The sequence below is a fragment of the Malus sylvestris genome, chromosome 1 (assembly GCF_916048215.2).
Source record: "Malus sylvestris chromosome 1, drMalSylv7.2, whole genome shotgun sequence".
NCBI lineage: Eukaryota > Viridiplantae > Streptophyta > Magnoliopsida > Rosales > Rosaceae > Malus > Malus sylvestris.
Genome location: NC_062260.1, coordinates 27,128,449 through 27,141,815, shown reverse-complemented (window position 1 = coordinate 27,141,815; position 13,367 = coordinate 27,128,449). Strand labels below are relative to the sequence as shown.

Here is a 13,367-nt window from a genome sequence, read left to right as displayed (position 1 = left end):
CGCTAGCATGTAATGTGGGGTCCACACGATTTGGGTGAGAAATAAAAATAAAAGAAGTAAGAGGAGTGAGGTTGGAAACGCGAGTTGTGTGAGTGTCCTTGCTCGGAGACGAGAAGGAGGTTTCCTTGCCGCTCAACGCCAAAAGGTGAAGGAGAAAGTTCCAAGTTTACAGTGGATAAAATGTGACCCAACTTCTACTTTTCCTAGAGCTACAGATAAATTCAAATTTAATTTTTATTATTATTATTTTTTGTTTGTTCAAAAATTGGTTCTTATCAATAAACATGTCAATTTCTTAAATGATTCGTTAATTTGACACAAAAATATAAAACACAAACGACACAAACACGAAAAAAAATACTTGTATGCCAAACTTAGGTACCAGTAGTAAATGTAATTTTCTAAAAGTATCAAGTATTTTTTGAATCCAGAAAAGAGCAATAATTTCTTAAATTTCCAACATTGGTAAGTCCAGAGTCCCTTTACTATGTGGAACAAGAAATGGCTAAATTTACTATGTTAGAGAAACAGTGGTAAATTGCATTGGAATCACCAAGTGGTACAGGTTGAACATTTATCTATCGTCACTCTCAACTAGTAACTCAGTGATTAGAGACGAATTTCATGTCTGTATGTTATGAGTTTAATTATTGGCGTTGGTGAATCAATAACATGTACATTATGAGTTAGATCGAATAACACCAAATTAAATTATATGAGGCCAAAATATAAAGGATGAGGATCCCATCCGGATCCAAATGGTAGGGATTCTAAGGATCCTCATATCCTAACCGTTCATAATATATCGTACGATAAAAAATAGTTTGAATTTTATTATTTAAAATTAAACACAAATAGTATCCGATGAAAGCTGACTGTACGATATACAATAAACGGCTAAGATGTGAGGTACCAAAGAATCCCTACCATTTGGATCCGGATGGGATCCTCACCCTAAAAAGAAAAGGGGTTGAAATTTTGTGTGAGTACAGTTGACATGAAGTGAAGGGCAACCCTACCCCCAAAATTTGCTCCCAGACGCTACGGGTAGGTGTGGAACCTATGGAATGAACTGACCGAAAGGACCTGGAGTGGATAGTCACTGAGGCAGGCGTGACATTGACATGGAGCATGGTTATTTTGGTCATTGTATTATGTGGGTGTTAATTTGCACTTTGGGTTGGGATAGTGATATTTGATTAGACATGAAAGTTTGTAGGGGGAGGGGAGGGGGACTGGCCTGAGGCTGATCTGTCCCTTCACAGGAAGCAAACCAAGAACCCGAATTTTCTCTTTTTTGATGCCACACCCTGCACCTCACCCATTTTATCCATAATCTCACCTTGCGGCTCAATTTGTCACGCTCCGATTTCGATATATATTCAAGATCAATGCGCAATGTTCGATTGTACTGGGTACAGAGAAACACATGCAAGAAATACTAAACTTAAATTCATAATATTTTCAAGGCAACGGGGTCTCTGTCACAAATATACAACTGTACAACAAATATAACATTGGTAGGTTGCCAAAAGATATATAAGGGTGTGAATGATAATAATGTGGCGTATGTGATAATCATAAAACAAGTCCGTCGACCACAGTTTATAAATAGTATTCATAAAATCAACTTTATAAATCATAACAATTTAGTATAAATCCAGAAGAAGCCACACATACATCCAGTTGCCTTTCTAAAACAAACCACAAATATTCTCAAGTATATCGTTCATATTTGAAAATTAGGACTAGAGTGACTCAATTCGAACAAAGTCTATATCTTTTAACCTTTCACACAATTTTTCTTTGATCCATACATACATTGAGCATCGACGTTTTTCAAGTCGTTCGATCATACTCAACAATAACCAGTCTTCAATATTGAGCCCGGTAGATCAAGCCAACATTCAATTGTGCTACGGCACTCACTGAAAACTACAAAGTATAGGGGTGTGGAAAACTGAAAAAAAAAATAAAAAAATAGGAATAATCCAGTAACCAAATGAAAAGGAAAAGGAAGGTCGGAGGAGGGATCAGTTTGTTTTGGAGGTGGATTGTCTACCCTTTCATTTCCATACTCTTTTCATCATTTTCTGTTTATGTGATCATGGTTAAGCTAAGTTAATATTTTATATATATTTTTATAAAAATAATAAAACAAAAAGTAATATGAATATAAAATGTTAACGTGTCTTAATCGTGATCACACAAAACAGAAAGAGATGAAAATAGTATGAAAATGGAAAGGTAGACAATCCACCTCCGTTTGTTTTTTGTCTGCTGAAGAAGGCTGGCAGAATGCTTTTACATCTGTCTTGTCCTATTGAAGCATTTAGTTCTTGATGAAAATAATTGCAGTGTATGGCACAGTTGGTGGTGGCAGTGCCAGTGCCCGTGCCCCAACAGACAACAGATTTCAGGCAAAAAATTCAGAGATCATGTTCTTTGCTTATATCACTTGTGCAGAATCTTCTGCCACCAAAAGTATCAAACATTTGATTCCCTTTTTCTTTTGGACCAAAAATTTCAAAGCAAATTTTCCCACTCATTATTTGTCCATAGAATTTTCTTTTTTTGCAGTTTGATGCAGAAACTTTTTGGTGCCTAGATAACATTTACATGTGATATTATTATTTCACGTGTTATATTAAATTAATAAATTTTTACAAGACCATATTTTGGATACACAAACAATTGTATTTCATAATTTAAACTTTGTAAGTGATTTCTACACACCTGACACCTTTTAACATTTGACAATTGTATGTGTGTTTTTTCTTAAATTGACTAAATCAAGTGAAAATTTTACTACTTCTATAGATTTTTCTGTTATGGTTCTTATATTCCATGTTCCTAAACTCATTTTACTCTCTCAAATCCTATCCTCATGTCCTAACTTCTTTGATCTCACTCGTCCAATAAAATCAATGTACTTTTTTTGCATCCCTTAGGAAAAGTTGATATTAGCATATGCTTCCAAATAAATTTAAGTAGAGTTATTAAAAAAAAAAAGTTTCTACAACACCCTTACTCGTTTAACACTGCATTTGAGCGCTGCTCGACATTAATGAATCTTGCTCATTTATCACTGTGCCCCGGTCACACAAAGTGTCATTTTCGGATGACGACCTAACTTCAGCGCAATTTCGTTTAAGATTCACATCATAAAGATTCAATATGAAAAATAAAATGCCGGTTGTCGACTACCTAATGCACTCCCTCTCCTCTTTTACTCGAGTTTAAAATCAATAGCATAAAATAAACTTACACAAACAGAGTTAAATCAAGTGAAAATTAAGCAACAAAAATAAGCATGAATGCATCGGATAACCTAATTGTGTGAAATAATCACTAGTCTTTATACTTTTTGTGAAGTGGTGTGGTTAATGATCAGCCACGGCAGAACGCAGAAGATGAGAGGCAGATTACATCACCTATATATTGCATGAAAATTGAAACCCTAGCAAGGCGAGGTTTCTTAAGAAAGTACGCAAGCCATTAATGGCAGCAAGCAGTGACGGAAAGTTTCGGGATGGCCACATGTCTAGTCTGCACTGTGCACTGTGCACTGCACCGCACCAGTCCATCGAACAAGAACAGTAATAACAAGAGCTGAAACGTGCACGTTTTGAGAGAGCTGATTAGTGCGCTGATTAGAAGAGGAAACAAGAAGGATTTATTGCTAGTTTTTGGGAAAATTTTAAGGGTTGGGATTGATGGAAAAATGAAAAACTTTCTTTTTGGTGTGCGTGAAGGAATTCCAAAAATGGAAGATTGAGAAAGATTTCTGAAGTGACTTTGCGTGAGAAAAGCAGATGAGAAAAATCAATATGGCTATGCAATTTGGCATCACTTTAAGGTTAAAAGCAGAGCGACTGGCAGTGCTTCTGCCAAAAGCTTTTTTCCCCTAACTGTTGAGGTGAGTTCTTACGTATCTGTGACTGTGAGACAACAGCGGATTTTATTGATAGAATTCTCATTCATTCTCCTTTCTTTCTTACATATTATTTTTTGTTTTACTGTTTTTATAAAAAAATTAATATAAGATATTAACGTAAATAAACTGTAACGGTTCAAATATGAAAGAAAGGAAGGAGAGAAAGATTAGGAGGTCCTTTATTGATTCCCTGCTAGAGTGGTTCTGGTTCTGGACGATGGATTGATAATAGGTTTTGATTTCTCACTGTGTGTTTTCGTTGACGTGTTATTAGATTGTAGGTGGATGTTTAATTTTGTATTATTGATGAGAGAATATTACACTATTTCTATTTGGGTTTGGCTGGCTACGGTTCATAGGATTAATCCTTTTTTTTTATTTTCTTTTTTCGAAGTGAACTGTTATTAACATTCTAAAATTTTATTTTACGCTCATAAGTTTATTTTTCTTTTTAATTATAAAAAATTTAGAATGCAAAATAAATTTTTTGAAATTCTAATAATAATTCTTTTTTTGAAATATTTTATTTTTGAAAATGATAATTTGTGATCAATGAACTCAAGTCCAAACAAATTACAAAACCATACATAAACAAAGAAAGACATAAAATATAAGACATACCCAAACAAAGGAGAGCTACAACCCAAGACATAAAAGGAGACCCACACAACCTGAGGCCCGTAGGCAATAATAAAAAAGAAAAACTAATGAAAAGAGCTTGAAAACTTTGAGTTTTAATGATAAGGACAAAATAAAGGATAAAGTGAATAGTATCAGGATTGACTTTTTAGTGTAAAAATTTGATTTTTCGTTAAAGTGAACAGCATCAGGTGCTTTTCGTTAAAGTTCCCTAATAAAAAAGCAACAACAAAAACTTTAAACTCTAGCTGCCAAACATCAGTCACCGCCGCCACTTCCTCCGCGAAGGAAGACATCGCCCCAAATTGAAAAGAGCACCCGAACCAAAAAAATTAGATATGAGAGTGTTGCGCATAATCAATCCACAAACTACAAAGAACCAAAACCTTCACAACCACACATGCGAGGAAGATCACAAAACGTAATAGGAGGAGGGAAAGGGAGGGCAAAGGAGGGGGTGTAATGTTCCGAAGTGAATCGCTCCACACTTCACCCAATTTTTCTGGCAAGCCGTATTATTAGTGGCTATGAGGGTTGAGTCTTGTGTCAAAATAGAGACCAACACTTAGAGATCTAAATTTTTGGGTTGGAAAAGATAGAGGAAGCAAGGGAGAGGTAAGAAAGAAGCATGCGATGGGGAGGGAAAATGGGGTTGCCATTGATCCTAAAGTCAAAGGCTAGGGGCGGCGGCTATAGTTGGCTTTTCCTTTGGAAGCTTTTAGAGAGGTCTCACTAGAATATATAATGTGTTTAAGTTTTACTATCTAAGCTTAATTCATTTTTTTTTTCTCTTGTAATTTAGACCAATTTATTTTCTTTCTGTTAGTTATAATAGAAACGAATAATTGAATTTTTCGATTCCATTATTCTTCTGGGTTTACTGATAATAAAATCATTTTAATTCCTGACTTTTTATGTGTTTATGAACATGTAAGAAACGAAACAAAGAAATATGTGTCCATGAAATTCAATGTCCGAAATATCAAGAACCAAAATAAAACTCCACGAGCCCTCACTTTCGGTCTTATGCCCTTCAACAAGTGTTTGTTAGAGTTATGTAGGCCAACCAACCAACCCAACCCAAGAGCTAGCCTGGGCCGAAGATCATGAACAGTATGTCAAGCCCCTCAACCTCCTGTGAACCTCGCCAATATTCAATTGTCGACGGACCAATTTCGGGTCAACTTGTTTACATTGGACTTTTCTAGGACTTCTGATCGTATTTGGGACGTTGTTTTTCATTTCGATAGAAAATTCAATCCTCCAACACAACTCGAGATAAAACAACGTTAAAAACGTCGGTACCCTCGAAGACATATATATTCATGAAATGAGGGCACTTGCATTGCTGGTAGTGATATGGAGACTAAATTTTTAAACAAAATTTTGTAAACTAAATAACATAGTATTACCCTTGCGTTGCATGTACTTCATTTTCGAAATAAATTTGAAGTGGAGCAAGAAGAATTGGTGCAACTAATTATTAATTCAAGTGACAAATTGAGCATTTATTCCATTTGTAACAGTTAAAAAAGGGAAAATGTGGTGTTTAATTAACTTTTTATTCGTAGAGATTAAAGGCTAATGAGATTCTATTCTTTCAATTTAGGGTTTATATCTTCTGCATTTGGTTTCTATGTGGCTTCTCTATAACTTTTATCATTGATTGACATGTATTGATAAACTTAATCCTCCTTAAGTTGGTTGTCATAAATTTAGCAAGAGCTATAGAGAAGTAACACACAAAACAGGTGCAGAAGATTTGATCTTTTCGTTTTCTATAGAAGCTAATCCTACTATTCCAACACATGGAATCAACGTCAAAGAAGAAGACACGTGGACATAATTCACTAGAAAATTGAAGTTCGCCAAAAGATGTGAAACATGTCAAATGTGGGGATTGAAACACTCAGATTTGCCCCTAATTTGCTCTGATTATTGGAGAAGTTGCGAGTGAGCATGACAATTGCAAGAATAAAAAGCGTGAAAATGAAAGCGTTTTGAGGCTTTCTAATCGAAAGAGGTGTCAAGTTTGGAGTGGTTAATTCCCATTCATGCATCTAGACCATCGGACAAGTGGTTGCCATCGTCCAAATTCCTTCGGTTTTTGTCTTTTGAGACCTTTGGCATTACACTATATAAAGTTATGTACACTATATAAAGTTATGCTGAAAGAAGGGACTGGCATTTTTCAGAGTACAATCACATTGTCAAATGATATTACAAATTCATTTAAGTAGTAACATGCGTATCAATTGAACTTGAGAACAATGACGGATAATAATATATCATGCACCAATACTATAATATATATGTGAAGTTATAACACCATATGAATGTGCGATCTGCACGAGAGGTTCTCTCATATAAGAGGTTTTAGTTTCAATAACGTTATTGTCCAACAACACAGAATGCACCACATGTCCAATGAACGATGTGACATGCGTGGTATTGTGAGAGGAAAGAATTTCTTAATCAGCAGCCATAGCTAGAGTATTTGGAAAGGGAGAGATGAGAGTGCAGCTGCATCGTTGAACATCCCATACCGTTGGTTGCCAGAGATTCTAAATTGTAACACTTTTTCCAGGCTTGTTGATAAGAGAAAAATACATATATTTCCTTAATTTCTAAAGTTAGAAAGAAAGGATGTGCATACAGAGAATTATTAAGCACCTCTAAAAGATGAATTCCCATTTTCCCAAGATAATGTTTTTTAAGTAGAAAAAGGTTATATTCTTCGTTTTCATTAACCCAGTAAGGCAATGACATTAGATTCTACAGGGAGAGACAGCAATATATGTAACTTTATGCTTTCAGAGGGATCTCTTTGCTCATACTCAACAAAGTACTCATCCTTCTAATGGCTTCTTACCACATCTATCAAAGGATAGCTCGAATTTGAAAGCTTATATGACTTGCCCTTTCCCCGAACAGAAATTTTAAGACCACATCGGGAATCAAACTCGGAACATCAGATGCCTGAATAAATGCTTTTAATCAATTAATCTATAAACTTCTTGCTCCGGAACAGTAATTAATTAAGGAATATTAACCAATATTAGTTAATTTATGCTTCCTGCTGGACTGTTCTTGTGCCTATAAAAGCCAACGTAGTCTCGCTTCCAATGCATTGCTTCAACTTTCTAGCAGAAATTAAGATAACACATCTTCTGCAGTCTTTTCACTCCGTTTCTTTTCGTATACATGTCGAGGACGACGGAGCCATTGACGGTAGGAAGAGTGATAGGAGAGGTTGTTGACATCTTCACCCCAAGTGTGAAGCTGAATGTAGTTTACAATCCAAACAAGCAAGTTGCTAATGGACATGAGCTCATGCCTTCTGTCATTGCTGAAAAACCTCGCGTCGACATCGGCGGTGACGATATGAGGATTGCTTATACCTTAGTAAGTTAATTTCACCAATAATTTGTGATTGCTTATTTGCTGCGGCAAGATAATATGATACATTGATAGTACTAGTGTGATATAACTAACCTTTTCTTTTTTTCGGATGATAACTTCTGATGAAGATAATGACAGACCCAGATTATCCAGGCCCCAGCGATCCATACCTGAAAGAACATCTCCACTGGTTTGTATATTTTACTTGTCATACAAGCTCACATACTATAGTTTTAGATATATATATATATATATATATAGTACCTTAATTATTTAACTTTCACAAAACTATATATTTCAGGATGGTCACAGACATTCCTGGGACCACTGATGTCTCATTTGGTAAGTAACTAAGTCATTGCCGACATGAATAATACATTGATACACACACACACACACACACTCATATATATAGGGTTTAGGGCTAAATGAAGATTTGTTCTTAGCTAAATATAATATTTTGGGTTTTATATAATTAACAGGAAAAGAAACTGTGGAGTATGAAACTCCAAAGCCGGTCGTAGGCATTCACAGGTACGTGTTCTTGCTATTCAAGCAGAGAGGAAGACAAACAGTGAGGGCTCCAGCTTCCAGGGACAATTTCAACACCAGAAAATTCTCGCAGGAGAACGGTCTTGGGCTGCCTGTGGCTGCCGTCTATTTCAATGCACAACGAGAAACTGCTGCTAGAAGAAGATGATGAGTAATCACTACTGCATATAAATAAGATTAAAAATGTCATAAGAAGATTGGAGACTTGTATCTCCTGCTGTGCTGGTCTTCCCTATAGCGTGCAGAGAGGGCATGCATATGATCGTACGTATTAGGGTTTGTTATTTTGTACGCACATAGGCAACAACTTACTAGGTTGTACCAGGTTTCCGGGACAGTAGTAGGTCCCATATGTCGCTTTGTGGTTATCTGTTGATTGTTGATTGGTGATACGGCTCATGTAGCTAGGCATCATAGCTACGTGTCACCGTGCTATTGGGACGTGGCATGCATATAGGTAATTGATCGTTTCTAAGTTCTAATGTAATGGGGTCCTGACTACTAATAGTTGAAGAATTTACGGTGACAAAACGATTTAGAGATGAAAAATGCATAAGACCAGATCCGAGACAAGCTCAAAGCAAGTTGAAAACTTAAAGAGCACTAGGACACAAAAAGCTCAGGGCAATGGCATCCATGAACCATAGGGCCATAATGCGAAAGAGCAAGAGCACTAATTTCGCTTGCATTGTCGTTGTTTGGTGCACAATCTCTCTCAAAGAATGGAATTGGTTCAAAATTTGGAGGAGTTTTACGATTTAGGTGCACAATCTATTTAGGTTTAAATTTGAAATCAAGGTTTCGAAAAACATCCTAATGAGTCGGTCCAAAACCAAGTTAAATAAAAAGGAAAGATGTAGCGAAATGATCTTTTTTCTTCTTTTCTTTGTTCACGTTCAATTACAATCAAGGTTATTCCAAACATACAAATTTTACAGCCGCCGTAAATACCACATGAGAACATTACACTGTGCTGCCAACACCCAAATCCACCATGTAGCTCGCCGAACAAAAACCGGAGGCAAGCACGGGTTTGCATAATTTCATACACTTCACGGCCAGAAGGGATCAAACAAACAGCGTTCGACAATGCTGATGTGAAATCAAAATTCCTTTTGACTGAGGCACATGAGAAGGCACACCATCGTCATCAAACTCGTCAAGCATTTATTTCAGCATTGCACTGATGCTCCCTACTGCAGCTCCTTCTGCTCCAAAACATGTTTGAGCATGTTGTTTTTCCAAGTCTCGGCCCTTCCATCTTGTCCTGGTCTGTTGATGTTGCTTGGGGCCGTCTGGGCAATTCATCTTGAGTTTCTGCCTCCCGGGATTCAAATGAGGGGCATGGTCCATCATTGCACGTGCACAAAGGAATGGTGACAGAAGGAAATGGACTGCATGTGACTGGACAGAGCATATCCGAAGAAACTGAAGCCACACGGTTCTTTCGGATCTCTGGTGCACAAGCTGGAGAAAGACGCTCTGGGTCACGAGGGTGAAGTATACAAGGGGTACAAAGGCCAAGTGACATCTGTAATCTATTTTCCTTTGCTGGGGAGCCAGGCAATTTGACAAAAGAGATGATTCCGTGCCTACAAAGCGGGCATGGAATGGACCCAGGTGGGCACACCGTTTCCGAAGGTATGTTGCTCGTTGAGCAAAGATAGAGTGCGCATCTTACACAAAGCTCATGCTTACAGCCTGAAGGTACAAGTAAACAAAGGATGAGTATATCTTGTACATAAAAAAACTGAATTTCTATGACACTCATTCAGCTATACTATGGGAAAAGGTAGTTTGTAAAGTATCAGGAAAACATAAGACATGAAAAATAACCACTACGGGACAAACCTTCTGCAGCTACCGAACATGGTCTTTCCAGACAGACAGCACAAGTATCTGTGTCGTCGGTTGATGTTGTCACGGACTTAAATCCACATTCCCTGCAGTAAATTCCAAAGAACTTGAGTCTATGTGGTGGCACTAATACACATGGTAAAACTTTCTTAACTAAGTATTCGAATTTGTCTACGAGTTTGTGGCATCCTTTGGGTGAAACTCTCAACACCAAGCACAAGATATCCAGAAATTTGACATGTGTTAGCATCTATAGATGTACTTAGTTGAAGAGTTACCTCGCTATGTTCAATATGCTCATGAGAGGCAAGGATAGGTAATTAGATAGGGGGAACGCTGGTATTGTTGAGTCAGAATTGGGTGCTAGAAGTGGTTCAAGCCAGTGGCGCCCCCACATTCGGGCAACATCAACTGGAAGCCACCTGAAAGAATATGCTTCACATTAATCATTTCAATAGTAGCTGAACATTATTGTGAAAACCAAAAGACCCATACCCAGTGCAGTTTAAAGTCGTCTTGCTGGCACCTCTTGCAAGGAGGATCTGAAAAAATACGGACACCATCAGTTTAAATCCCAAGAGAGAGAAACTAATTTACACACACCATCAAAACTAAAAAGTTCTTGCCTGACAGCACTTTAAGTTACCCCCACAAGCAGCATAATGCAGTGGAGAACTTCCAGCTCCTACAAAGAATAAACTTCCACTTCAGTTTGAAGCAGGATGGGAAAGCAATATTCCTTCGGTTAACGTACTGGTTACTAAACAAAAAGCAAACCTATCAAATCCATAGAAGTCCCGTAATGAAACGTCACAGCAGACACATTTGCTTGAAGATCAAGTAGGAGCTGTACGCAATCAAAATATCCATTCAATGCAGCCATATGGAGAGCAGTGATACCACAATCTGCTACCTTATTTACAAGTTTGGATAGAGCACTGCACTGGAATAGAATGGATAAATAGCAAGAAATATATGTGTAGATCAAATGATTCTGTACAATCTAAGTCACCCGGTTAGCATAACCTATCCGATAACGGCTCGTTTGAAACCTAAACAAATATAAATATCTAGGCGATATAACTCCAGCAAGAATTTGGATGGGCTAAACAGAGTTTGCATCTATTAACATAGTGCACAGAAAACTTCATGCAGAAAAAGAATTTAGTGACTTAGCTGCTTTGAATCCGTAGAAATGGAAAGCAATCCCATATCATTACTGTTTTCCATTATTGCTCCAATCATGAAAGAATTTACATTCATAATAAATCTTCTTGACAAAGAAAACAGAAGCAACCACATACCTTTGCTCATTTTTGTTCACTGCATTTGCACTATCACCTCTGTCACTATCTGTCTGAGTGGTCAGAGATTCATAAGGAGCACTTGGAACAAAGTCAGCCACGACTAGTCTTATACATCTTACATGCCCATTTACAGCAGCAAAATGAAGAGCAGTCCTGCCAGTAAGATAGTCTGCTCTTGCAACCTAGTATAAAGAAAAATACTATGATTAAATATTGGATCGCGAATCAAATTTTTTTTCCGAAGCATAACTGATATATCTAGCTTCACTATGAAAGATTAATTACTCAAATATTAGAATCCAGTTAAATAGCAACCAAAAAAAAAAGAGACAATCAAAACTTACATTGCATCTGAAGAGCAAGAGGGTCTGTACAACTTCCCAGTGTCCATATCGGCACGCTTGCATCAATGCTGTCTTTAAACACAGAAATCAAATAACTTAATCAACATTTGTATCAAACTCGGAACGACAATTCCGTTGCACATAAAGGAAAATATCCCAGCTGCGTTCTCCCTATCTACTTTCGTTAGAATGAAATCTGTTGCCTTAACAACCTTAAGCATGAAATTAGTTCAATCCCCCATGAGCTTCAATTTTTTCGATAAGATGGTTCGATTTATGCGAAAAAGCAAACCAATCACTAACCTTTCTAACCAGATCAATACCCAAATGCCAAATTTACTCTAATGGGGATCCAAAAACACAAATTTAATTACTGTATGACAAACAATAAAAAATTGAATGAGAAAAAACACCAACTTTCGTACCTGCCCGCAGTAATTCCTGGAATTGGCATCAGCTCCATTCTCCAGCAGCAAAGAAACAATCTGAATCAACCCCAGAAAAGAAAACCCAAATCAGAAATCGCATAACCAATAAAAATAAAAATAAAACAACCCAGGAAAGGAAAGAGGAAGAGAAGACGGAAAAAGCACCTCGTTGTGGCCTTTAGCGGCGGCGAAATGGAGAGGGGAGTTGAGGCCGCCGAAGGTGGAGTATTTGGCAAGGCAAGGATTGCAATCCAAGAGCATCTTGGCCTCGACTACATCGCCGTCTCTCGCCGCCGAAACCAGCCGTTCGCCGGAGGCAGAGCATCCGAATGAATTGCCCATTTCTTTCCTCTCAACCTCCGCCTCTATCTCTCTCTACCTATAAATACGAAAGCGTGTGGAATTTGGAAAATAAATTGAAAAAGAAAAGGATAATTTAGGTCAACCGTCGTGGAAGAACGACAAATGGGACGGAAAGATGGAGGATTTTGGAGTTGGGGGTTTGACTTTGTTGGGGAGTAGTGTGCTGGTTTTGACAGACAATCAATGGAGATGAGGAGGAATGACGAAGGTGTGGTGGGCCTTAGGCCTACTCAAAAATATATGAAATGTGATTTTATCTGATAATTTTCTTTTTAATCTGTTTATCATAGACAACTGTTGTTCACGAGATGTAGATCGATAATTTCTTCATATAGAGTGGAGATTTAGATTGATTTTTGTCAGCATCAATGATACGTTTACTCACTTATCGATTATTGTCAGCATCGATGACACGTTTACTCACTTGGATTCACTCATAAATTGAGGAGGTCGTGAAATGATTTGGTCAATCGATTTTTTCAGTTTTAAGGTAAATTATGAGTTGGAAGAAAGAAAAAAAAAAGAATGTATCAAATAA

At 37.3% G+C, this 13,367-nt stretch overlaps 2 protein-coding genes across 3 annotated transcripts; one reads left to right on the top strand and one right to left on the bottom strand.

The window, feature by feature from the left end:
- Positions 1-7,698: 7,698 nt before the first annotated feature.
- Positions 7,699-9,287, top strand: LOC126629897 (CEN-like protein 1). Its single transcript, XM_050300047.1, has 4 exons — positions 7,699-7,981; positions 8,107-8,168; positions 8,280-8,320; positions 8,461-9,287. Exons 1-4 carry the CDS (start codon positions 7,781-7,783, stop codon positions 8,676-8,678), a joined length of 522 nt encoding a protein of 173 aa, XP_050156004.1. The 5' UTR covers positions 7,699-7,780; the 3' UTR covers positions 8,679-9,287.
- Positions 9,288-9,387: 100 nt separating this feature from the next.
- Positions 9,388-13,041, bottom strand: LOC126629881 (E3 ubiquitin-protein ligase XBAT33-like). 2 transcript variants are annotated; one of them, XM_050300029.1, is made up of 10 exons: positions 12,632-13,041; positions 12,464-12,523; positions 12,039-12,110; positions 11,692-11,876; positions 11,165-11,325; positions 11,014-11,072; positions 10,883-10,929; positions 10,666-10,809; positions 10,382-10,473; positions 9,388-10,231 (listed from the first exon to the last, which is right to left on the bottom strand). In XM_050300029.1, the coding sequence occupies exons 1-10, from the start codon at positions 12,806-12,808 to the stop codon at positions 9,690-9,692; spliced, it is 1,539 nt and encodes a 512-aa protein (XP_050155986.1). In that variant the 5' UTR covers positions 12,809-13,041; the 3' UTR covers positions 9,388-9,689. The 2 variants fall into 2 exon arrangements, with proteins under 2 accessions (XP_050155986.1, XP_050155994.1); XM_050300037.1 differs by having other exon boundaries at positions 12,039-12,106; positions 12,632-12,700.
- Between the last annotated feature and the right edge of the window lie 326 nt (positions 13,042-13,367).

Coding starts and splice junctions, on each gene's coding strand:
- LOC126629897 (XM_050300047.1), top strand. CDS start 7,781: ATGTCGAGGACGACGGAGCCATTGACGGTAGGAAGAGTGATAGGAGAG. Junction 7,982..8,106: donor TGAGGATTGCTTATACCTTA/GTAAGTTAATTT, acceptor CTTCTGATGAAG/ATAATGACAGACCCAGATTA. Junction 8,169..8,279: donor CTGAAAGAACATCTCCACTG/GTTTGTATATTT, acceptor TATATATTTCAG/GATGGTCACAGACATTCCTG.
- LOC126629881 (XM_050300029.1), bottom strand. CDS start 12,808: ATGGGCAATTCATTCGGATGCTCTGCCTCCGGCGAACGGCTGGTTTCG. Junction 11,326..11,691: donor GTGAACAAAAATGAGCAAAG/GTATGTGGTTGC, acceptor ATTCCAGTGCAG/TGCTCTATCCAAACTTGTAA. Junction 10,810..10,882: donor ACGACTTTAAACTGCACTGG/GTATGGGTCTTT, acceptor ATATTCTTTCAG/GTGGCTTCCAGTTGATGTTG.